Source organism: Camarhynchus parvulus, chromosome 1, assembly GCF_901933205.1.
Source record: "Camarhynchus parvulus chromosome 1, STF_HiC, whole genome shotgun sequence".
In the NCBI taxonomy this organism is placed as follows: Eukaryota; Metazoa; Chordata; class Aves; order Passeriformes; family Thraupidae; genus Camarhynchus; species Camarhynchus parvulus.
The window spans coordinates 35,219,298-35,243,503 of record NC_044571.1 but is presented as its reverse complement, the minus strand read 5'-3'; the positions used below and the strand labels follow the sequence as shown (position 1 = coordinate 35,243,503).

At 40.9% G+C, this 24,206-nt stretch overlaps 1 protein-coding gene across 1 annotated transcript in view; it reads right to left on the bottom strand.

Annotated features, from left to right (window-relative positions):
* Nucleotides 1-24,206, bottom strand: part of CD99 (CD99 molecule (Xg blood group)) — a 79,450-nt gene that overhangs the window by 15,980 nt on the left and 39,264 nt on the right. Inside the window, exon 2 of the mRNA XM_030946894.1 lies at nt 10,816-11,098. Within this exon, the coding sequence (XP_030802754.1) occupies nt 10,816-11,098 (283 nt within the window). The remainder of the gene's footprint in view (nt 1-10,815; nt 11,099-24,206) is intronic.

Sequence of the window (24,206 nt, the reverse complement as noted above, 5' to 3'; positions counted from 1 at the left end):
ACAGCTTGTTTCTTTTACCTTCCTCACCACGATTCTTAACAATTCAATACAGTTTGTATGCCAATAGTAAAGTCCAAACAAAATCTGTAATCTAACTAGAAACATTAACTGAACAGTAAAATTGACTTTGTTTTTCCAGGCTCTTTATTTTAACTGTGGCTTGTTCAGTTATGGTTAAAAAGACTCTTCGGGCTTTTCAATCTGTGTACTTGAAATGAGCTACAACCTCCTGTTGTAGCTAATAGAAAGAGAAAGACTTTGGATTTTATGATGGGGAAGGTGTGGGTTGAGGAAACCAGACTCGGTACAGTGTTTGCAATGATTTGAATCACAGGAGTTGGCACAAATACATGGCAAGCCAGAAACATGGTATAAGTTTTGTTTCTCATTTAAAATAAGGCTGAGAGGTTTTCCTTTCCACTTCCTATCCTTTAGTACTTGAGGAAAAAGGCAAGTTTTCCCTTTTGTACCAAGGCTATGTTCTTAGTAGTTTCAGTGTGTTCATGAGCCCAGAAAAACAGCTGGAATGCATTCACAGTGGAACTGTAAGCATTTCCAGTTCAACTGCATCTTGTGAAAGGATGACTGCTATATTTAGACAAAACCTTTAACAACAAGAATTCTCCATGTCCATTCTAAGAATTATTTTCATCATCTTCACTTTGATTCTGTATCACCTCCTAAAATCAAATTAGATTTTATGTTCCAGTGTTAACCACTTGCAGGCTGCCATTACACATGCCAGACTTCAGTTTGCACTATATATTAACTTATTTATTAGAAATTTAATAATTTCATAGAACACCACAGAAAAGCAATGGGAATGGATGCAGGACAGGTAAGAACTTCAAGCTGAAGGAGCTGTGCCAGGATATAGAACTGCAATGGAGCCAGTGACAAAGATACAATGGCAATGCCCAAGGGATAGGAGTAGAAGCAGCAGTGACAGAGAGGGAGAAATCTGGATGCAGAGGAGCTGTCAGCTCACTACAGCCACAAGCTTCAGAATCACAAGTCTTGCCTGAAGTTTGGGGAAAAAAGGTCCACATCTCTGCTTAGCATACAAAGACCTTCACAGAAGGCCAAATTAGAAAAAAAAAGGAAAGCTGAAAGTTTTTGTGAGAACAGTGGAGAAGAATATTGTAAATCAGACCACAAACTTGCTGGCTAAGACAAGCAGGGACAGCTCTGAGGTGAAGAAGAGATGTCTCAATAACCATTTGCAACATCTGGGGAGGGAGACAGCAGGGAATAGATGGTGAAGTAACCACTGAATTTGGGATCCAATGGCAAGAGGCCTGGATCCAGGATGGAATGAGAACCAGAGAGTAGGCAGGAAGGCAGTTCTGGCATTGAAAAAACACAGACAAGTGTGTAGTTGGAGGTGAGGGAAGAATCAGTAGATTGAAAGATAATGAGATAAACTGTAGAAAAAGACAGACTTATCTAAAAGCTTTCTGCATAGAATTCCCCAAACCCCTCCCCCCAAAGCGTATCCCAAAATCTCGTTTCTAAATTTAACAAGGACTTGTGTGACTCTAGAGCTGTCTGGTTTGTCCAACAATAGCATCAGCTCTAATAAACACTGTATACTACCCAACACAACAGCCTCACTTTTTAGCCACATCTCACTTCTACTACCGCTACTATCATTACTAGTTCCTTTCTTCTTCACATAGTTTACTCTTCTCCAAATCACAGGGAACAAAAAAATTGGCAGTAAAATATAAGTTTAAACAATCTAACTGCACTTTTTTTCAGAAACAGAAGGTTTAGAGTGTAATATTTTTGTGTCAGTTATAAGAACGGTAATCCTACCAATACAGTTTTCCTGAATATATCAGTTTCAAAAATTTTTCACTTTATGTTATCCTCAGAATGTTAGATTTCTTCAAAACAGAAAATACACAAGCAAGATTTTTCTGTGATTAAGCAAAAAAGCATGCAAATTAAAATCAAATTTTCACTAATTAAACTGATGGGTGTTTAATCAAAAAGAACTTCTACTTTGTGGAAAGATTAACCTGTAATACTGAGTTTAACTTTTAACCAATGAAAGAACAACTGCTATCCTAAAAAAAAAAAAAGTTTGATTGTCCATGCTAAAAATTCTTGGGCTCAGAGAGAAACGAGCTTTGTGGATACTTTACTCACATCAGCAAATGGATACCATATTCTGTGAAAAATGTGGGAGCAAGAAGAGATCCAATGGGAGTTTTACAGGAAGAAAGCTATGAGAAAAGTAGAGCAGAATTAACATCTGCATTTAACTAACCATTGCTCCGGTCAAGAGGCCTTCCTTTCCTTTTACAAGTACTGTTAAGGACGCCAATTTTAGGTGTTTATAGCATGTGGACACTTCACAAGTGACTGAAATGTGCATGGAGTAAAACAAATGCATTTGTTATGCAACCAATGATGCTGTGTGGTCAGACCTGACATAAAATGTAAATGCTTTTTTTCAAAATAATCTTTTTTCCCAAAACATGTTTGAATTACTTCTGCATTTGACGTGTCAACTATATATTTTAACGGCACTGTTATACATTTAAAAAACCCATTCAGGATTTAGAAACACTATAGTAGACAGACCTTACACCACAAAGATGTAAATTCTGGTACTTTCACAGGAATTTGCCTTATGACTTTTTGGAATTCTTTGTGAAAAAATCTTCTGGATCTTATTATTCTGGGCTTCACAGTCACATCAAATGCAGAGGCTAAACCAGTTTAAAAGGAATTTGTGATGACTACCACTGCATTTATTTTCAACAGGTGGAAACTGTACCTGTGGAAGGAGCAACCAATTTTCTGCAGCAAGCTGGGAAATCTTTCCCAGACTAGAATTTACAAACACATAGAGAAGCAATGTTTTTAAAAATGAAAAATAAACTTCAACTACTTTGTATGATACCAAGCAACCTTCCAAACACTAGCTTTGGGTCCACCTTCACCTGGAATGGTGTGCAATATATCTGGAACTGGCTGTTACAAGGGGTAGGAATGCAGCCCTACCATCTTCCATGGCACCATACACAAAGGTTCAAGGCAACCTTCTGTTCAATCTCTGGAGAATTTTTCCATGGTATTGATGCTATATTGATTGAAGGAAAAACCTTCAAAACAGTATTAAGGAACAGACACCATGTAATCTTTGTCTTTCCCCATCTTGAACTGATTAATCTGAAGCCAGCACATCAACATGAAGGCTATACAATGCCCCGCATATGACAAGGTATAGACTGAAGAGGCTGCCATGAATTTGCAGAAGTAATGGCCTCTGTTAGCCTTAGAACACGCTTGGGAGGCCCAGTGGCCCTGAGAATACAGATACACAGCCTGCTGAATGATCACTAATGCGGTGCAGAAATGGCTCAAAGACTGGAGTCATGTTAATCAGCAGCAATGAGGAAAACCATTTCCAACATGACAAGAATGGAAAATAATACAACAGCTACTCAGAGAAATTTAAGAAACATAATAACCAGGTTGATCAGTTAGCCAGACTTGCCAGTACAGGCTTATGGTGTGGGCACAAAGGAAAGCCATTTTTAGCCCGGTAGGTCCATGAAATTTCTACTCATGTACTGAGGGAGAAAACACAGCTTAGACTTGTCTCAGGAAGCCACAGTGCAAGCAAACGGGCAGTGTGAAATCAGTGGAATAACAGGACATGCATGCAAAGTTGTTGAAACAGTAAATGTAATGGGAGAAAGGGAAGTCTGAAGAAGCCTGGCAAGTAGAGCAGCCCCCTTTATCTTCACAACACCAGTCCATGCAGCAGCAAATCAGACAGGAGTAGATTTTCTACTTGGAAAGATAATGTAGGTGGCACCCTAGATGCAACAAACACATGTGTGTGTTTGGCATGACAGAATGCAGCCTTGGCTAGGCTTAGCAGTAATAATTTCAAAACCACAGCTGTCGAAGAATGAGGGGAAGATTGTGGAGCAGAGATGGTGTATCATATTCCTTCTAATCCCTTGGCATCTAGAAAGGTAAAACTATACAATGCCTCACTCCAAACTGCACTCCAGGAAGAGCAAACCTCAACTCTAGGGAGCTAGGGGGGAGCCAGTCAACACAAATGTAGGAACTCATCATAGCAGTCTCACAGATAGCCATTTATCCCAATTTCAACTGGGTGAAAAAGTACCAGCCAGCCCCTGGGGTGCCAGAATTAGAACACCATTTATCCTCCTGCAGCAATTGAAATCCCTAAGGAAGAAGTCCTTATCGCTTGAGGACTAGGAATTACCTATCAGGAAGCCTTTGAAAAAATGATAAAGAAATTAGATATGTGCTGTTATGTACCATAAATAGTCTTAATTTACTTCAAGAGCATACCATGTGTTTTGGAGACACAAGATGTAGGTATTTGAAGATTTAAGTCCATACAATTCCTGGGTACAGGCTGCTCAAGAATGTGTTGCATGGATGATCCATTCCTGGAAGTGTTCAGGTTGGATGGGGCTTTGAGCAACCTGGTGTCATGGAAGGTGTCCAGGCCCATAGCAGGTGATTTGAACTACGTGATCTCTAAGGTCTCTTCCAACCCAAACCATCCTATGATTCTGTTCCATTGGTCAATGAAAGTACAGGACATGAACTTGGCAGGGTTTCAGCAGCAGGCTGCTCTGTCTGGGAAGAGGCCACGACCTGCCCAGTGTCACTTACAGTTATGTCACAGTGGCACTGACACTGCTAGCGCACACCTGTCTTGGTTTGAAAGACACATGTCTGCCAAGGGAGGCAGGAACCTCCCTCGGAAAAGAGACTATGGCCCCCTTCCCTCTGAATTATTACAACTTGGAAATTACAGAGATTTCAGGTGAAGATATGGGAAAAGGAATAACAGATCTTTACTATATGTGTATGGATAAGAAGACAAGCACACAAGCACAGCCACAGCAGACAGAACCAGGAGGAATCCAATCCCGGCTATCTTGGCCGCAGGCACTTTCCCCTTCGGCACAGTTCCAGTCACAGCCAGCGGGGGCGCTGCTGGCTCCCGGCCGGGCAGGGCGGTGCCTGATCCCTCCGCGCCTGCAGGGGGCGCTGTGGCCCAGCTCAGCCACACCACCCTCACGCAGTAATGGTGCATGGGCTGGATGGCAAAAACGGGCTGGAGCAGGAACCTCGGAGAGGGGGCTGGAATGGAAGGGTGGGCTCAGCCCGGGTAGCAGGAGAGGTAGCAGAAACTCCACAGCTGCTGCAGGGGCCATGCGGTGTCCCAGCAGGCAGGGGTGTGGGTTACAGTGCAGCGAAAAAGCCCAAGGCAGCAGAAGAAAGCAGCAGGGCTGGGCAGTGGCAGCCAGGCTCCTCCTCAGCAGCAGCTGCCACATGCAGCCAGGCAGACATACCCTCCAGGAAAGGGGACACGGTTGCGGTATTGGTTTTTTCCCCTGAGGCACCCGAGCAGATGGCAAGGGTCCATTCCAGCGAGGCAGGGTGCCAATAAGGTCCCAGTTCAATGGCTGCTCTCATGAGCAATGGCAGGAGAAAATAGAGCAGGGCTGGGCTCTGGCAGCAAATTCAGCCACCAAGCAACAGCTCGACCATCCTCCTCCAAAGTCATGAGAGCTAGGAGCTGCCCTAGTCCCATTTCTCCCCAGCTCAGTTTTGTGGTATCCCTGCCCCTCCAAGAGAAATCCCCCAGCTAAGAGAGTGGCCAGCTACACCCTTCCCGTGGAAACTTTTTTCCTATCTCCTAAGTATTAGTCATGGCTTCTTAGTGACAGATGGGACAAAATTCCATGAGAGAAAGAAGCAGTAGGAAAGATCTTAAAGTCCAACAACACCAAACCTTCTACTGGTCCCAGGAGCACAGAGTATTCCTGCTGGAGCACACAAAGAGTCAGCCAGCAGGGACAGGAGACACAGGAAGACATGGTTTGAGAGACTCACAGAGGGAGACTGGAGGGAACATGTGGCTGTGGATGTGCTCTGATGACTTCCATGCCAAGAGGAGACCTCCTGGAGGTACTGTGGCAAAGACACCCCTGAGGGAGTGTGGCCACTCACACCAGGACCATGCACAACAGAACAGTGACATCCCTGAGGGACCATAAGTGACCCTCACAGTGGGTGGGACACTGAAAAACAAAGAGGAGCAGAGGAAGATCAGCATGAAGGAGAAGCAGAAAGACACAATTAAGCTCATTGGAACCTCCTTGCTCTGCATGTTACCCCAGCAAAGGAGCAGAAGATGGGCTGAGCACAACCTGCAGTGAAAACCAAGGAAACTGATATAGAGTAGGTAGGGCTGTTTGGGCTTAAAATTAGATCAGGGAACAGAGAGGGCCTTTAGGGTTTGATGGATCAACTTTTTCCTCTCAATTCTCAAACCCATGATTAGAAGTTTGCATTAACTGACAGTAAGTTAAGTAAAAGTCCCATGAGTTGAGACTGTTTTGCTCATAACGCTCCCTCAAAACATTTTTACTAGACTCCAAAGAGCAGGTTCCTGTGCCAAAAGCAGTTTGCAGGAAGGCTAGAAGAAAGTGGAATGCTCCTGTCAAAATGATCTTAACCAATGACTATCATTGCATTTTCTAACATAGCTGACACCTGATGAAATACAAAGTCATTTCAGTGGGAAATTCAAGACAGCAAGAGTTAAAGTAGGCAAGAGTCTCAAGCGCAGGCAAACCAATCATATGAACCAGAGTAACGTCAGGAAAATATTGAAATTGGTCTTGGCTAGATGGCAGTAGGCTGAGTCACACTTAGCTCTTGCCAAGTTAAATCACTGTAACTAACAGTTACAGCTTAAGGAATGCTTATGGATTGTTGCAGCGACGTAATTTTGATATAACAGTGCAGTGGCCATTTTATATAACACCACATGAAAAAATCATTAGCTGTTTCACATTAGAGAAAATACAAAGATGGAGAAACAAGTGCTGCATTTTTAAAGTTCATGCTGCCATGTATGCATTCTAGCACTGCTGCTGAAATTTTTCCAATGAAAACTATGGGGTGGCTTGTTGAATTATTACTGGTTTTGCTGAGGTTTTTAAAATCAGATTTAAAAGGCAAACAGCTCCAAAGCCCGCAAAGCAGAGCTCAGTCTCCAGGAGCACCTCCCTGACCCAGCTGAAAGCTCCATCTACTGGATTACAGACAGGATCATTTCACCATCTTCCATCCAACTAATCATCTCTCTCAACACTGAACTGCCTCAGCCAGAAGGCAGGAGCTCAAGTGTTTCCTTCCCTTCCTCAGGGCCCTCTAATTACAGAGGTCTTAGAAAGAAGGGATCTCCACCCACACTTCACCCCAGGCTACTGATCTTACAACATGGGTACCTCATTTTCCAGCCTGCATTTTGGTCACTTCCTTTTGGCAGCTGTGTTTCACTCAACAAGCTTTCCCCCGTTCTTGCAATAGATACTTAAACCATATATCCCAGTCCAAAATTCAGGCCCACAGTAAGCAGACAGCTTTTCATGCTTTGATCTTTCTGCAGTAGATAAGGGAGACTTAAGCTTTGTGTCTGAATGCAGCAGTTTCTTGCTGCTCATCATGCACAGAATCACAGAGAATCACTGAGCTTGGTTTGGACCTCTAACATCATCAAGTTCCTGGGTGGAGTATTGTTGGGGAAGATGAAACAGGAAAGCCTCATAAATATGATTGTCTGGCAAAAGATTTTGAGAATATAGAAACTATAAGCGAGACTGAAATGAAAGCAAGCTTTGAGATCCCTTAGTTACTGAACAACGGGAAAACAATGGTGTGGCCGACTGAAGGTAATTCCCTTTTGATGAAACAAGACCCTCTGCTTGCAGGCAGGTCTAAGGGTCCGAGCAGATTCTGCCAGCTTGGCAGAAGGAGTCCAAAGAGTAGTTTTTAGGGTTTAAAATGTAGCACAGTATGTAATGTAGTGATTCTTAAAGGCTGCATGTAAATGCTGTAAGATTTGTATATTGTACTAGATTGGTTAGTGAGAATCAGAATATTCAACACAGAAGATGATTTATTGTATTGTAACGGGAACTTAGCTCTTACTTTTCTATGCTTTTACACTCTTACCTCTTGTCTCTTAGCTCTTGCTTTTTACGCTCTTACCCCTTTTACTCTCTGATGCTTTTACGCTCTTACCCTCTCATCGTCTCTACCCCTCTCTTCTCTAGGGCCTGCTCCGAGCTGCGGCTGGCAGCTCCCAGCAGGGCCCTGCACCCATGCCCTTTGCAATAAACCTCAAGTTCCACGACCTGGCTTCAGAGATCTCTCGTCTCCGTCTGTGCTGACCCCCGTCAATCCTACAGAGTATCATGCAAGGCTTTTTTTTGTTTGATTCTTCATCTGCTGTGATCTTCATACACATTGTACAGAAGTCATGCTGCCTAATGCTTTTTTTTTGCATTGTACTTTGAAAAAAATTAGACACAGATCTAACCTGATGATTTTGCAGGTGTAAGATGGCTGAGTTGGTCTCACACCTCACAGCCAGCCACAACAGGAGGCCTCTTGCCCTTTCTTCCCTGTCCCCAGCTCATTTCCACTCTCCCATGCTAGGCCCTGCCACTCCCTCGTGCTGGCAGGAACACCATCAAACGCTCCACAGAGCAAACTCAGTGCAGATTAGCCATCTGCTGACTTATCAAACTGAATCATCTCAGGGCACGCCTTGATGGGCACCAGACCAAAAATAAAAAAAAGGAAGAGAAACAGAGATCCCGCTTCTCAGGGGGGGCAAGTTGTCAGATTGCCTATAGAAACTGGTGCTGTAAAAACTCACATTTAACCTTCCTATGGATACAGCCCCAATGGTATCTAAATTCCAGCTCTGCCAGACTGGCAGAGTTCATACCTGGCAGATGAGACTACACTTAAATAGCAGCTCTGAGGTTAAAACTGCAAGCTCTTTCTCTAAGCAAGTTCAAATAACACAGTACACCCTTACTTAGTAATATATTCAAATCCTTGTTGATATGTTGAACATTGATTTAACACTAACAACTTTCCTGTGCCTAAAATGGATGATCCTGTAAGAAGTTATCAGTCCAGAGCACAGATTCTTCTGCTTGAATCATGAAAGCAGGCAGTCGCCCAGTGAAAATAGTCAAGTGCACACAGTTTCATAACAGCTGAACTGCTGATAAAGCAAGACCCTTAACTTTCTATAGCAGTTCTGTAAATTCAGACTACAGACAGCCCACCAACAGTGAAACTAAGTTTTTCAAAAGAACGCAATTCAGGTTTTGCTTTTGTCATTTAAGATGGCATGAGCACAAATCTGAAATTCCCCTGGAGGGCCACACCCTCTCCAGGCTGACATTCTCTGCAGTTCTCAAATTCTTACACATTCTGTTTAAGGAAAAACCGTCCAAACTAATTATAACCTATCTACTCAATTTGCATTACTGACATTAACCAGCACTCACATAAATTAACTAGCTTTCTAAAAGCAATCTTTTAGATTGCTTTTAGTAGTAGTATAATTTTCCTCAGAATTCAAAACAAAACCCTTAGAGCCAGTTTTTGTGCACCTTCCCTCCAGTAAAGCACAATCCTGACATCTCTTTTAATCTCCACACTTCTTGGCAAAAAGTATAGGAAGACACTCTTTCTCAGTGGCCCCAAATACTTCCACGTGTTAAGAGCATCACAGCAAAGATCTTGCTGTCCACAACCATGAGGACTGCTTGCAGAAGTAGAGGAGGAAATTTTCCACACAAGCAGTAAGATGATAAATGTAAGCAGCCTGAGTCATCTGTTACTTTTAAAGCTGGCTTCTATAAAACTGTACTGTTTTTTACAAGAGCTCAGCTCTTCCAACCTGAAAATCAAGACTACAACAGGGCCACAGCAGAACTGAATTCAAGCAGCCTTGCTGTCAAACTGCTTATCTGGCAGCACGTGTGCACTACCTACAGCTTCCAATCAACGTTAAGAGCATGCATTTTTCCTTCTCTTTCACAGCGAAAAGGTAGATATTTAACATTTGGAGTGTTGCTTTTATGAAGTACCTGAAAAAAAAAAAAAAAACAACCTAGGCATAGCCTAGTAGGCTTATGGACATAGCAAAAAGAAGAAAGAAATGTTTTGAAAACAAGTCATATGAATGGGAAGTGTCAGTTTGGACTGCATATTCCAGTTCAGCAGTCCTCCGCCTGGAAAAAACACCTTCATACTGGGGACTTTACTACTTTCTCCACCCCCAAATGTTTCTTTTTACCAAATACCAATGTGCTACTACATTCAGACTTTTTTGATCAGGGTTCAGGAAAATTGTCCCTGATACATACTGAAGCAACGAGAAGCTTCTCAGAAAACATACCAGTGTGTTTCACCGTGCGGTTTTGCCGTAATTACTTTTTAAAGGCCGTCGTGTGACGGCAGACTTTCTGGTGAGTAACTACCCGATGCCCTGGGACTGCTGTGACTCCGCTTCCTTTCCTAAAATGGAAGCTGCGCTCCAGCCGAGCTCCCCAGGAGCCGAAACCCCCTTGTAGGACCACCCTGCACCCAAGGGCTCTACTGAGGCGAGGACCATGTAGTCACCGCGGATGATAAACCAGTCAGTTTCCAGCGCGGAAGGCGGGCAGAAAGCTCAGGAATACTTTTCCAGCCAGTAAAATGAGAAGAAAGAAGGAAAAATAAAAGCCTGGAGGGGGAGAGCGCTGTTTCCCCGGTCTGTGAGACACGGCCAGCCAGGGACCCGCCCGGCTCCCTCCCGGGACTGCTTGGCCGAGCCGCACTGCTGCGAGGGGCAGCGCTCGGCCCCCGCCCCAGGGGCTCAGGGCAGGGCAGCGCAGCCTCCCCGAGCCGCTGCAGGGCCGCTCCGCAGCTCCCACCCCTCCTCACCTCTGACGGAGAACAGGACAGCGAGGAGCACCGGCAAGAGAAGGAGCCTCCAGCGCCACATGGCTGCCCGCCCCACAAGCTCACAGACACACACACACCACGCGCTGCCGACAGCCTCTCCAAGCACCGCCGCAGCTGTTCCTGTGGCGGCAAGGGCGGCACCGCCCCGGGGCCGGGCCACCGCCCCAGCGCGCTCGGGCAGCCGCGCCCCAGGGCCCTCCTTCCAGCTGGGAGGCGGGATAGCTTCGGGAGCCGGAGGCTGATGCCGTATACTGGGTTTTCGCTGCTGGCAGAGGTAAAGGAGGAGTGGAAGTTCTGTCGTGCTGCTCAGCCCTGACCGCTGCCGTGCAGCCTGCCTGCGAAGCGAAGGGAGCTCCGAAAGGAGGCTATGGGGCTTAATTCTGGTCCCAGGTTTTAATAGCAGAGATGAATGCTCAGGTGCTCAAGTACCGCTGCCCTCTCTTGAACCAGGCACTCCCGTTCATTGCTTTTGCTCAGGAAAAGTCACCCAACGCAAAACACACCAGGACACCTAAAAATGCTGCCCATGGCAGGCTTGCTTTTTCTTTAGTCAAAGAAAATTGTTTTGAGTTTTGCACTTGACACTTGCGCTGAGCTGTGTTGAGGACCCTGTATGAAAAATACATTGCCTCTAAATCTTGGTTCTTGAATTGCCAGGTATGCACTGGCCATTGACTGGATAATAAACAGTACAGTGACACACGCAGTGTGATTTAGAAGGTAGCTGACTTGGATTCACTAGTCATAGACCTATACTTTCCTCAGAGAGGTCCATATCTGTTATTTAGCATTGGTAGGACCTTGCCAGCTGGAAAGGTGGAAGGTAAAATCATTGTCACCAGTTCATAAATTGATGGGTGTTTATTTTTTTTTCCTTTTTGACACTGCCTAATCAGGTTATTTTTAGACTTACTCAAAGGCAGAAAAGAGTTTAACTGTACTAATGAAAACACTTAAAATTATGCTGTGTTTTAATTTAAGGATAAGCTTTTTCATTAAAATATCTGAGTTTTGCAGGAGTAGTATTGAAGTCAACATTATGTAGTGGTTAGCAGCTCCCATTTTTGCCAGATTCCAAGCCTAGAAGGTAAGATTGAATATGTACACTTGCATTGTGTAATCCATCAGTGTGGATCTTGCCATTAATGCTATGTGCAAGTATTCAGGAAATTATTAATGTTGCTGAAGGGATATCCTTTAACAGAGTGTTTATGGTGGTTGTTAAGAATTGCCTAAGAAGTTGGTGCCTTGCCAAAACCAACCTGAATTGGTACTCCTTAGACTACTGCACACTTCTTTAATCACATCATACCAAAACATGCCTCCTGCCTAAGAACTGCAGAGCTAACAGAGAAAACCTAGTTATCTCTTGGATATTACCATGTCAGAACAGGGCCCTGTAGCTTCCTGTTGCCAAAATTACTCTTCAACAAAGCTACCTTCTTCAGATGAAGTAAAAGCAACTTCCTGTTGAACAGACATGAGATAACTGCACTTTGTACTACAGCTTGTGTTTTCCACTTGGTTCAGTCCTTGAGGCAGGAGCACAACTAGCTGGCACTAGCCACTTTATAGCTAATAAATTTTCCAAATTTATAGATATCTGGTAATTTTTTTCATTTTCACTAATCTTATGATCTGAAATTTTCACTGATATTTTGTGAAAATTAGGTTCCTGATTTGTTGTTACCAGCTCTTCTATGTGTGGACTTGATCAAAAAAAATCCAGGCTTTGTTGTTTCACACATAAAGCAAACTTATCTGTAAAAAATCAAAATCATTTAGTAATAAGGCTGTTTTTCCTATTGTGTGAATAATAGTTATAATCTGAGACCCACTTCTTCCAATAGCACCTATCTCTGTCTTGCCCAGCCTGCAATGGTTGTCCTAGCAGGTCTTTTACTCTCTCTGTCCTGTCCATAGCCTCTGCTAGGAAGTCTCTGCAGATAGCGTGGGCATTTTTCTGCTCTGAAGATGCTGTAGTAGGAGAAAAGGTTGCCTTATGGCTTATTTCTAAAGAACAGGAACTTTAAAAGGCATGCGTGGTCTGTGGTTTGACCTGAATAAAAATGTGACTTATAGAGCATCACAACGAAGGCTGGAAGTTGTAAACCTAGGTGAAACTGTTCAAGCTTGAATAAAATCTGTGATGTGCACAACTGAAGAGCTGTCTCTGAGCTATAAAGGTAAATGTTCTTTCTTCTCAGATTCCCCCAATTCCTCTTCTGAAATAAGATTCTCAAAGCTCTTTTACTGTCTCACCCTAATTTTTTCCCCTTTTACTTATGAGTTTTCAATCTTGGCAGAAACATCATAGCTCTCCAGGTGTCCAAAGAAGCAAAGGAAAGTCAAATAGATTTTCATTTGCTAAAAACCAGATCTTCATGGTGCAGTTAAAACCCTACTGCTCTGTCCCCCAGGGACACCCTTTGCAATCAGAGGGTCACTGTCCCTGGATGGTGAAGCAGATGGACAAAGACAGCATTAAGGAAAAAATAAAGGAGATGGGCAGGATTGGCAAACTGTGCTTTGATTCACCCTTGTGTTCTGTTACATGCTATAAAATTGGTATGAGCACAAAAATAACCCTAGAAATTATGTTGCCTTTTTTGCTTTACTATTTACCAGAATCTGGCAATACTCTGTAACGACTATATTTCAGACACAATGCTTCTGAGGCTAAGAACACACATTTAAGGAGTGGATTTGGGTGTGTTGATGCTGTGGCTCCATCTAACAGCATGTATTAGAAGAGTATTTGTCGTAAGTATCTCATGTTTTTTACTCATTTGGACATCAAACTGAAGGGCAGGGTTTCATTTCTGGTTTCTGTCATGGCATCTGCTAAGGTATGTGCTCTGGTCTTTAGGTTTCTTCTCGCTGTGAGGATATAAATGTTTACATTTGTATGTATTTCTAACGTAAAGTCAAACATATAGCACCTTATTTTCTCCCGTTGTTTTCATCTTGAGCTGTGACAAGGGGGTAGTTCCACCAGCAGTTTCCTGTAAGGGAAGTTTTAGGGCCACAAACAATTGAGTATGGTATAGTCAATCAATGTAATAATGACTTTTTTTTAAAGGATTAAATATAAAGAACTTGTTAAGCCCTATGTAATCTTTGGTCAGAAATTATAAAAACTTTATCAGTTCTGTTTGGGTTTTGTTTGGTTAGGTTTTGGTTGGTTTTTGTTTTGTTTTGTTTTTTTTTTAAAGTGACAGTAATATTCCCAATTCTAAAGATATATTCAGAATAAGCAAGAGTCCAAAGAGGCTCCAGAATCTCTGCTGACTCCCCCTTGGATGCTATTTTCTGATGCTCTCTGTCTTGCAAGACAGCAGACATTAAGATACAGAATGACTAGGTTGGAAGAGACCTTCAAGATCATCAAGTCCAACCAATGCCCCAACACCTCAACTAAACCACTGCACCCAAGTACCATATTCAGTCTTTTTTTAAACACATCCAGGGATGGTGACTACACTACCTCCCCAGGCAGACCATTCCAGAACTTTATCATTCTTTCCATAAAAAAACTTTTTCCATATATCCAACCTGTATTTCCCTTGGTGCGGCTCAAGACTATGTCCTCTAGTTCTGTCAGCTGCTGCCTTGTGAAAGAGACCAACCCCTACCTGACTACAGCCACCTTTCAGGGAGTTGTAGCCTAAGTGTTTCTTCCCAAGGAAGCAAACTATATTCCTCTAAAACAAGCTGGTTGATAACAAATAGTGCTTCAGAAAGGAGTTTCTGCAGGTGATTCTGAACAACTTCTGCAAATTACCTAATCTTTGCTACCCTGAGCTTTTCCCGCAGTAAATGTCCTCTTTCTGTCTGTACCTCTTGTTCCCTCCAGAAGCAGCAATAATTGCAGTGTGCTTACATGGCTTTCAGCACTGGCTTTTGTGCTTTGGTACCAAGGTCTTTGGCAACTGAAAGCCCATCTCTTTTAAAGCTCAGCCCATTTCTCCCACTATAAATACCAGCTGGATATTATTTCCTTTTCAGATTTTCCCCACATATTTTTGTACTTTGTTTTGTTGGTTTTTATCTTTCAGTAATTATCCAAATGCCTTTCTATGTCCAAAGACTATTACACCTTTTTTTCACAACAGTTCATAAAAGGAAATATGATTTTTAGATCATTTTTCTGCACACTGATCTGCATTGGAAGAGACATCAGACAAAAAAATCTTTATAAAGTAACTGTTATTTTATGACAAGGATGCCATCAAAGATTAGTTCCATAAGAGAAAATGAAATTTATTGATTAATGAAATAATTTGTATCTCTTAAAAGAATTTTCTTAGTAATACTGTATTTTATCTAAAACAGATACTGTTTTTAATGCACCCCTTTCAAAAACAACCCTTAACATATTTTCTCTTTAATTCCTGTTTTATTAGACTACAGTATCTTCACTGAATTCTAGTAAATTGAGCTTTTTGGTGTCTGGAGAGATATTTATGGCAGTTTTTCTTCATAAAGTATGAGCTAGAAATATCTAGTCTAGTATAAATGCTGTAAGTAGTCTGCTTGTAGCAGTAGATGGTATAGACCTCACACAGGCCTTTAAATTATAGTGAAAAGATTTGGTTTTTTCTCTTTTTTTTTTTAATATAAAGCCTTTTAAAGCAGCCTATGGTACAAAGTTTTCAAAGAAAAGTAAAGTAGGTCTTTTGCTGATAGGAGCTCTTGATTCTTCTGATAATGTTTCAAATTTATGCTAATTGTATAAACTTGTCTTTGTATTTAACTGCTGACATTCAGGTTTAGTGGTTTACTACATATCTTTTCAGACCTCTTTCTTCTATCTCTTCATTTTACCATGAAAATTTTATTTTAAGTATTTTAAGTCATTTTTATTTAATATAAAGGTTTGACTTACTGAAAAAAATCTGTAATACCTTTCCTCTCTTTTTGGCAAAATGAGATTTTTAGTAATTAAATGGTTGTTCCTTTTGAAAAACATCTGATGTCCAATTTTTTCTTTCTCTTTGTTTCAAGAAAAAAATAGTGAAATTTTAAGATTATAACTTAATGCAGGTTTTGTATGTTGTCTCTCCTGATACTAAGTTCTGTTTGTCTCTGCTCTTCAGAGAGAAAGGAAAGAGAAAACTGACTGAAGCTGTTCTTAAACAGGTAAGTGCCACATTCAGTTTATACTGTTTGATTGAGCTGCATCCTTCCAAGTCTAAGTGAATGTGATTTTGGCACTCCTGACATAGATTAGAGGTCTTTTATTCTATAAAACAGGAGCATGTGAGTATATGTTTTAGCTGTTCAAGTACTGCTGCCATTTGCCAAATTATCTAAACATTTCCTATTTAAGGCTTTTGTTGCCATTTGCATGTTCTCCTCAAAGGAAAAATAGCTCATTGTCATAAACTGTTATATTCACAAGAAGTAAAACAGAGTTGGAATGCCTTCATATTCAGTAACAGAGCAATGTTTGTGGTATTCCCAGTACTGACATTGTCTAGACAGTAAAAAAAGTTCCCTTATTCTTGAAAATCTTCCTTTCAAGCTCAAGTCTGCATGTCTCATTGTTTCATAATCAAGTTGCCTAAAACATCTTTCCCATAAGAATGGAAGGAAGCAGTCATACATGTCACTGCATGGGATGCAGCTCTGTGTAACCAGGGCTTGTTAGGGCTTTCTTTCCTGCATAGCCTCTGATCCATGCAGCTAAAACCTCCTGCAGTGTGTGCCACAAGGCCACCTGCACCAGGGACATGAGCTAGACCAGTGGCCTTTGAGGGGCTTTTAGTCTGATATCAACTGCATGAACTCTAAGATGACCAGGATTTAAGAATTTGCAATGAGATAATCCCAGGTTATGTGCTGTGCTGATGGCTCAGGTTAAAAAAAAACTGATTCAGAACAGGGAGGAAAACTAAGGTTTAATGAATGTTAATTATTCTTCTATAGTTTGTTGTTCTGTATCTCCACCTCGGTTATGTAGGATGAGTTATGTGACTGCTCAGTTTCGTAAACACGGTGAGGGTGTAGCTGGATTCTTGAAAGAGGCCAGCAGATCTGACAAACATGGCAAGAATTTAGCAGCCATCTGTAAAGGCATTTTATTCAAAATGACTTTTGTATATGCACGCAAGATGCATCACATCAGGGCAAAACCTTCTGAGCTCCACTGATAAAACAAAACCATCTCTGTATTCCTTATTTAGATCTCCTTCATTAAGATGCTGTGGCAAATGCTGTTGGCAACTTCAGCCATCTACAGTCTGACAGGGATAAACTATTTTAGTCCTGTGTTGCAGCTGCTCCAGTATGTTATGAAGTGTACTGTTGTTGCCCTTAGCCTTAAAGGGGCTATGGGACAGAGAGGGAGGAACTCTTTGTCAGGGAGTGTAGTGAAAGGACAAGGGGTAGTCTAGGAGAACCTAATGTAGCAGGAGGTGTCCCTGACCATGGCAAGAGGTTAGAACTGGATGATCTTTAAGATTCCTTGCCATCTAAACCATTCTGTGATTAAAGATTTTAAATTTATGCTGCAAGCCCTAGTACAGTTTGAAAGAAAGTGGTCTTTGTCAGAGCGTAGCCTGGCTATGGACTAAGAGACCAAATGAAACTCAAGTCATGTATGTGTTGGGAAAGATGCTCAATTTGGTGCCTGTTCAGGAAGACAGGAAGACACTGATCTAGAAAAGACGTAGTTATAAACATGAATGCAAAATCATGGCTGTGAGAAACTTGCAGTGCTTTAAATACGGGAACACCCAGAATATATCTGCTGAGTGCACAAGAGAACTAAACACATTGCTAGTCATGGATAGTCTGAGGAACAAATGAATCCAAATAGTCAAATGTCCCCCTAATGGGGTGGGTGTTTGAAAAGATGCCTAGGAAACCCTAGTTCTTATTTCCCTTTGAAAATTTTAACATTCTCCTTTAAAAAATAATTTTCAGCATTGCGCTGTATTTCCTGCTTTAGGATCTTTCTTGTGGTTTATCACTTCATCTGTTTAGGAGCACGTGACACTCTATATCTTTGTGCTCCATGATGCTGATGAGCCAGCTCATGAGGTTCCCTCCCCAGCCCAGAGAGCTTTTTTCAGATCATGACACAGAAATACATGGCTGTTCTTGTGCATTTTATTGATGAAAAGAAGTTGGTTTCCTGAGTTTGGCTCCCAGAGGAGGGCTGTTAGTATCATTTCCCTTGCAGTGTGTACCACAGTGGTGGAAAGAACAGTGTAATGATAGGGAAGTCTAGATATTTGTCTGGGTGGAGAAAGCAGAGAGTTGAGGGGTTGCTGATATTGATATTGTAGTCCAGCTGCAAAGAAAACAAAAACAGTTTGTTTTATTACATGATTCAACTTGCAAGGACTGATAATTTGTTTCACAAATTAATCAGTTGATTCATATTTGGACTTTCTTTTTAAAATTTTTTTAAACTAGTGATTTAAATTTAGTTGAAGGTCAAGAGTAAAACTGCAGGTTGGGAGTTTTCTCCATACTACAGACGACAATAATTTTTCCTCCTATTCTCTACTAATTATTTGCTTCCTTTTCACTTCTGCCTTTCTCCCTTTGCATGCAAAATAAAAGCATATATAACAGAAAGGCACTTAGTATGACTAAATAATTCAAGTTCTCTTTTATTTTTTCCCTTAAATGATATCTTATGAATAAAAATATACATATTTATATGTGGTTTTATTGCTAATGCTGGGGTCTGGGGCAGCAGATCTACAATTCTTATCAAGAACATTCACAACTGTATTTTTATAATATTTTCCTCTTATTATCTACAGTAAAAAAGAACGTGCAGCTTTCTAAAGTAAAATTATAATGTTCTTGATTGTCTAAATTTTACTACATTGCAAAATTAAAAAAAAAAAAAAAAGATAAATACAAGACAAAATGGCAAACTGGTATGTATGTGAAATACAAACCACACAGCTGGAACACCCCCTTTTCCTGCCTGTGTAATTTAAGAAAAGCCATTCAGTCAAACAATACAGAATTTTCCATTTGAACTCATAAAATTTGAGTTCATAAAACAAGCTAGCATAACTCTTCCTGCCTTGGGAACACTAGCTGTGAATGACTTCTCCACAGAATGTAGGAAACACGGAAAGCAAGCGTCACTTGAGAAAAATAGCTCATGCATTTGTCATTCCCACATCCATTTTTGTGACTCATTTATTTTTATGCTGCTGTTTTCCTAAGTGCCTGGAGTGCTATCAGAAAGCTTAAACAAATGACAGCAAATCCTCTTGCCTTTTTTTTTCCAGGCGTGGAGTGGGGAATTGGAGTGACGTCTTATTTGTCCTTATAGAGCGGGATTTTCACTTATGGGGCTTGTTATTGCCAGGTTTAAAAATCTCAGTTATTATTCTTTGCTATTCTTATCATTGCTTTGCCTTATTTTCCCCAGATGCTGTTTCGTTTTGTTGCCTTGTCTCCTTCTGCATCTGGGTAATAGTAAAAGTCAATTAGACTGGCCCTTGCTGTCAGCAGAAAGCACTAGACGGGAGCCAGCACAGGAATTCACCACAGCTTTAATGTTAAGCACCCCCAGCTATGTCTGGTGCTATGAAGTCAGAGAGGAGAACATGTTGAGAGAGAGATTAACTGTAGACCCTTCCCCTGCAGCCTTCTAATGTAAAATCTGCTTGCCAAGATTTAAAAGAAGCTACAACTACATAGTGATATCAGATGTCGAGTCGGGATCAAAAGCACAAATGTGTATTGATGAGTTCTTGCATTGCTACTGACTACGTTGCATCTCATTTCTTGCCAAACCCTAATGACTGGGATGGTTTGTTATGCTTCAGCCTGCACTGTGTTAAATGCAGTGACAGACTTCAGTACTTCAAAACCAGATAAGAAAGTGGAACATATCAGTTGATCATGTCTTATATCTCAGAAGGGCGGTAATGTTTATAGATCTGCAAAGGGCGTTTCTACCTCAATTATATATTTTATTATAGGTGGTCGCCAGTTCTAGTTAGCATTTGCTGATATATGTGCTAGAGAGAATCTTTTAAAAGGTAAAAAACACTACAGAAGTCTGTAATTACTTTCTTCCTGCTTATTAGTAAGAACTAATTGTGTGTTCACATCTGTGCTTTGTGTGCTAAATATATATATTTTACCTTTCCCTCCATATGCATCCTGTTAGCATGGGTTCTTATAGGAGACTACCATGTGATGGCACACTGGGGACAGCTGCAGCCTGTTGTTTAGATGAACATTGCAGAAAGCTAGAGAAAGGTGCCCTTAGCCTCTTTCTGTGAATATTCTGTGAGGCAATGTGATTATGGGGAATGAATTGTCTTTTTATAATTAAAGTAGCCCAGTCCTACAGACCTCCACTGCTACATTAGGGTACAGAATGTACAAAATTATTTTTGGTTTGTGTAAAGGTTCAAAGAGGACTTTCCATATTTTGAGCAAAGGCAGTGATTGTTTAGTGATGCAAATAGGGAGGTTACAAACTGAGATTTCTATTCCTGGTTTGTGATCTTGAAACACCAGAATCTCTGCTTCTAATTTCTTTCCATATCTCTACATGTGGACTGACACCCTTAAAACTTCCAAAATTTAGCTCAGATTTTTTTAACAAGATAAAATGTGCCTGGTGCTGTCCTTAGATACAGCTAATGCAGATTCATTGGATGACTTGAACAAACCACAGGTAGCGTAAACATAATTTATGTCTTCCTGGATACAGAACCAGGAAGGATATGTTTCAGGCTGCACAGCTGAAATTAGCACAGCTGAAAAACTGACCAAAGCTTTATTGCAACATTTCTGCAGAGGCTGTGTGAGCAGGAGCATGAAGCACACTGAGCCTCAGCTGTGTTACATTCTGGTGCTGGGAGGACTTGGCATCACGAAACCAATACCGCCAGAAAAAGCAGATGTTTACAATCTCCGACATAGCAACATCAACCCATTGATTTCCAGAGGCTTAACTTAGTACAAAGGTCTCCTCCCTGCTCTGCCAGCCATTTTCTACATTAGCTTCCCAGCCCACTTTCTGAAGACAGCACTGAGACGGAGGTAGAAGAATCTCTTCTTTAGTGTCTTATGCACAGCTGAGAATATTTTGAAACACCTTCAGGTTTCACAGCATTTTTCTCTGCTGCATTACCTCTACTCATTGGCCTTAGTCTTCACATCTTAAGATTGGCTAATGAGAAGGAAAATCAAGATTTGCTTGTTTGTCTTAGAGTAGTGAATTTTCTGCTTCAAAAGTAATGCTGGGCAGGAGAGGATGCATTAAGAGGGTGAAGCAATGGACAAACATGCATCTGACCCGACAAGTTCTGTTCTCACTCAGTGCTTTTGCAGTGCACTTTTTAAACTCAACACAATGGGATTTCAGAAAAACATCAGCTCAGCACATCAATTTTGGCAACAGTTGAATGTCAAGTTTATGCTGTTCTTGCACATGCCTGTTAGCCTTTATTTACAAATAATAATTTATACAACTTTAATTTTTTTATACTACTCTTTAAGTTTTCTGTGAATTTACAAGTATGTTTAATTACTAGTGTAATTTACAGTATAATATATATTGTCTTCTGCTCTGTGCTCAGTATGTCTTCAGTGAAGCATTTGTACAGTGATATAAAGGATTTTAAAGCATAAAAGATGAGGTTAATACAACTAATTTGCTACATAAACAAAACATAATTTGTTTAACTAGATTAAGTTTACATCACTTAAGTTTTTACATCCTCTTTCAAGTGTTCTAGTCTATCATATGGGAAGGTGAAAATCAATACTTGATCACTTGATCAAATTCTCAGGCATCTGGCTTGCAGGCCCTTCATTATTTCAACAACATTAATTTTGTGTGGAGCTATTTTAGAGCTCAGAAACATTCCTTAGTAGAGAATGGAAGAGTGGAAGAAAATAATTAACTATACATCCTCAGAAGTATGCTCCTTCAGAAGCTTAAGTTGGACTTTTTTTTCCTTTTTGCTGAGGAGGATGCATTTTTATGTTGCTATGAGTGCTTTACTGATTGTGTTTTTGAGCTTGTTTTCAAGAAGAAAATATCATTCATTTATGCTGCCATCCTCAAAGACTGGGGAATGTCTGAGAAATGCCCGCTCTTGCTGGAAAAGTCAAGAGGAGTAGCCATGAGCTGATACCTGATCTCCTCCAAACTGTGCAGGAAAGGTTGCTGTTCTTTTTCCATGGAAAGATGCTTTCTCCAAACAAAAACCCACCATAACTTATTTCCCAACCACAATCACTGTACTGGTGATCCAACAAGGCAACATCGATGTTCTATGCTAGATTTAGTTACTTTCTTTGTTAGATGCAATTGCCTACACCTTTTGTTAAAATAACCAAACCAAAGCAACCAATGACCTTCTCAGTTATTTCCATTTTTTACCAAGTCTGGACAAGGAGGAACAGGGAGTTCCAGCAGACACAATGAATGAGCAATGGGAGCTATAGGAAGCACAACTCCATAGTTCGCGTTAAGGGATTTCCTGCCTGAGATTTTTCAGTTAATTTCAGCTGCAGAAGTATGTGGTAAAGGAAGGTGGTCTTTTGGGTAGGGCACATACACTCTGCCAGAGAGAACTTGCATGCAATTTGAAATTTTATACAAAGCACATTCTCCACCCTCAAATAGAGGAAGCAGTCAGCAAAGCGTACAGAACAAAGATGCTTATGACTCATGAAACAGATGAATGGGGTTTTACTGGCATGCCTAGTTTGAGTTGAATATGAAGGATAAAAAATGCCTCAGACCATCCCTGGTGAATTAAGCAAATGCTGGATTCAGCTGTGATTATGCTTGCTGCTCATAGTTGGAAGTTGATTTCTGTTGGAATTTGTCATATCTGTTGTTTTTCTTCATAAGATCTTCTTTTGTGTAGCCAGCAACAGTGGGTCAAAAAGAAGGCATGCACACACACAAAAGCTGTGGGTTGTATTTTAATAGGGATCCCTACTGCTTATCATTGCTGGTTTATGTAATTGTCTGGAAAAGGTCAGCATAGTTTGTGCTGTGAGCAACTGAAGCTGAAAATTTCTGTGCTTTTTTTTTTTTTTTCCCTGCACTGGACTTGTAATATTTTGACTAAAAGCAGTATGAAAAAGGAACTGCAGGGGAAAATTACTGAATTCTAGCCTCAGGCTATTGCACCTTTCTTCTTAAATTGTTGTGAATCTTACTAACAAAGCTGGTCCCAAATAACAGTTGGTCACAAAATATTTAGTTTAAAAACCAAGCACTTTCAGATCTTTAGCTTGAAGGCAACTCCCACAGTGCTTGGCTAGATTATTTCTGTGTCTCTCTTATAAATTCTGTGCTAGAATATCTATAATTTTGATTTTGTTTTCTCTGGTGCATACTCAAACAGTCATATTCAGTGTGATTTTTTTATGTTGGTTATACTTTACTAATTGTTTCTATAGGATTTGCATATAATTTAAAATATTTTCTTTGCTTTTAACATTGTATTGCTCAAAGCAGCTGACTGGTTGCCTAAATACATTTCAGATGAGGATAGGGCTGAGGCAGTGTTTCTGCTCTTGGCTGAGGGAAGTTAGCCTCTGCTGTCTAGGGAAAAATCAGGAAGAAGAATTCAACCTCAGCTTTTATTTGGATTTCAGAGCTCTACAAGAAGGCTCTGAGAGATTTGGGCTTGTTGCTTGGTCCTCGAGGTTCTGGGGAAGGAACCAGAACCTTGTGTAGTATTGAGAAGAAAAGCTGACACGTCACCTGCAAAGCCAAGACATTTTGTTCTTCTTTAGAAATCAGGGTGACTGGGAATCACAATATGTTATGGTCCTGCTGTGAAGTATGTCAGTCCTTTTGAGGTAAATATAGTACAGATGCTCAGAAATTGACGGCATGTTTATTACATAAGGAGTTCATCTACCCAAGTAAAGAGAAAATAGTATCTAGGAGATTTGCTTTGTAATTGCAGAAGCAGTGATAAGGAGTGCCTTTTGACACACCTGATGTCACTTTCATAAAATATTGACAGAAACATGTGAGTAATGAGCTGTAACCAAAATAAGTTTTACTTCTGAAAGCAGCAGTCTGTGAGTGAAGGAAATCTGCCAGATTTACTCAGAGCAGCAGAAGCCGCAAGACAGCTGTCTCATCAGAATTAAAATAGAAGTGAAGTCTTTTTTCAGTAAGGTCTATGTGCTTGTTTGTCTTTTGTTTCCTCTTTGTAGCCTTGTTTTGCCCCAAATTGGACACAATAAAATAAGTTAATTATTCATATTTGAATTTTGTTTCATAATGAGTATGGTTTCTGGGAACAAAACACTGTGTGTGCATTAATTTCATTTAGAGACAAAATAAACCTAAAATAGGACACGCAATCATACTTTACCTCATCTTAGATTTTTCT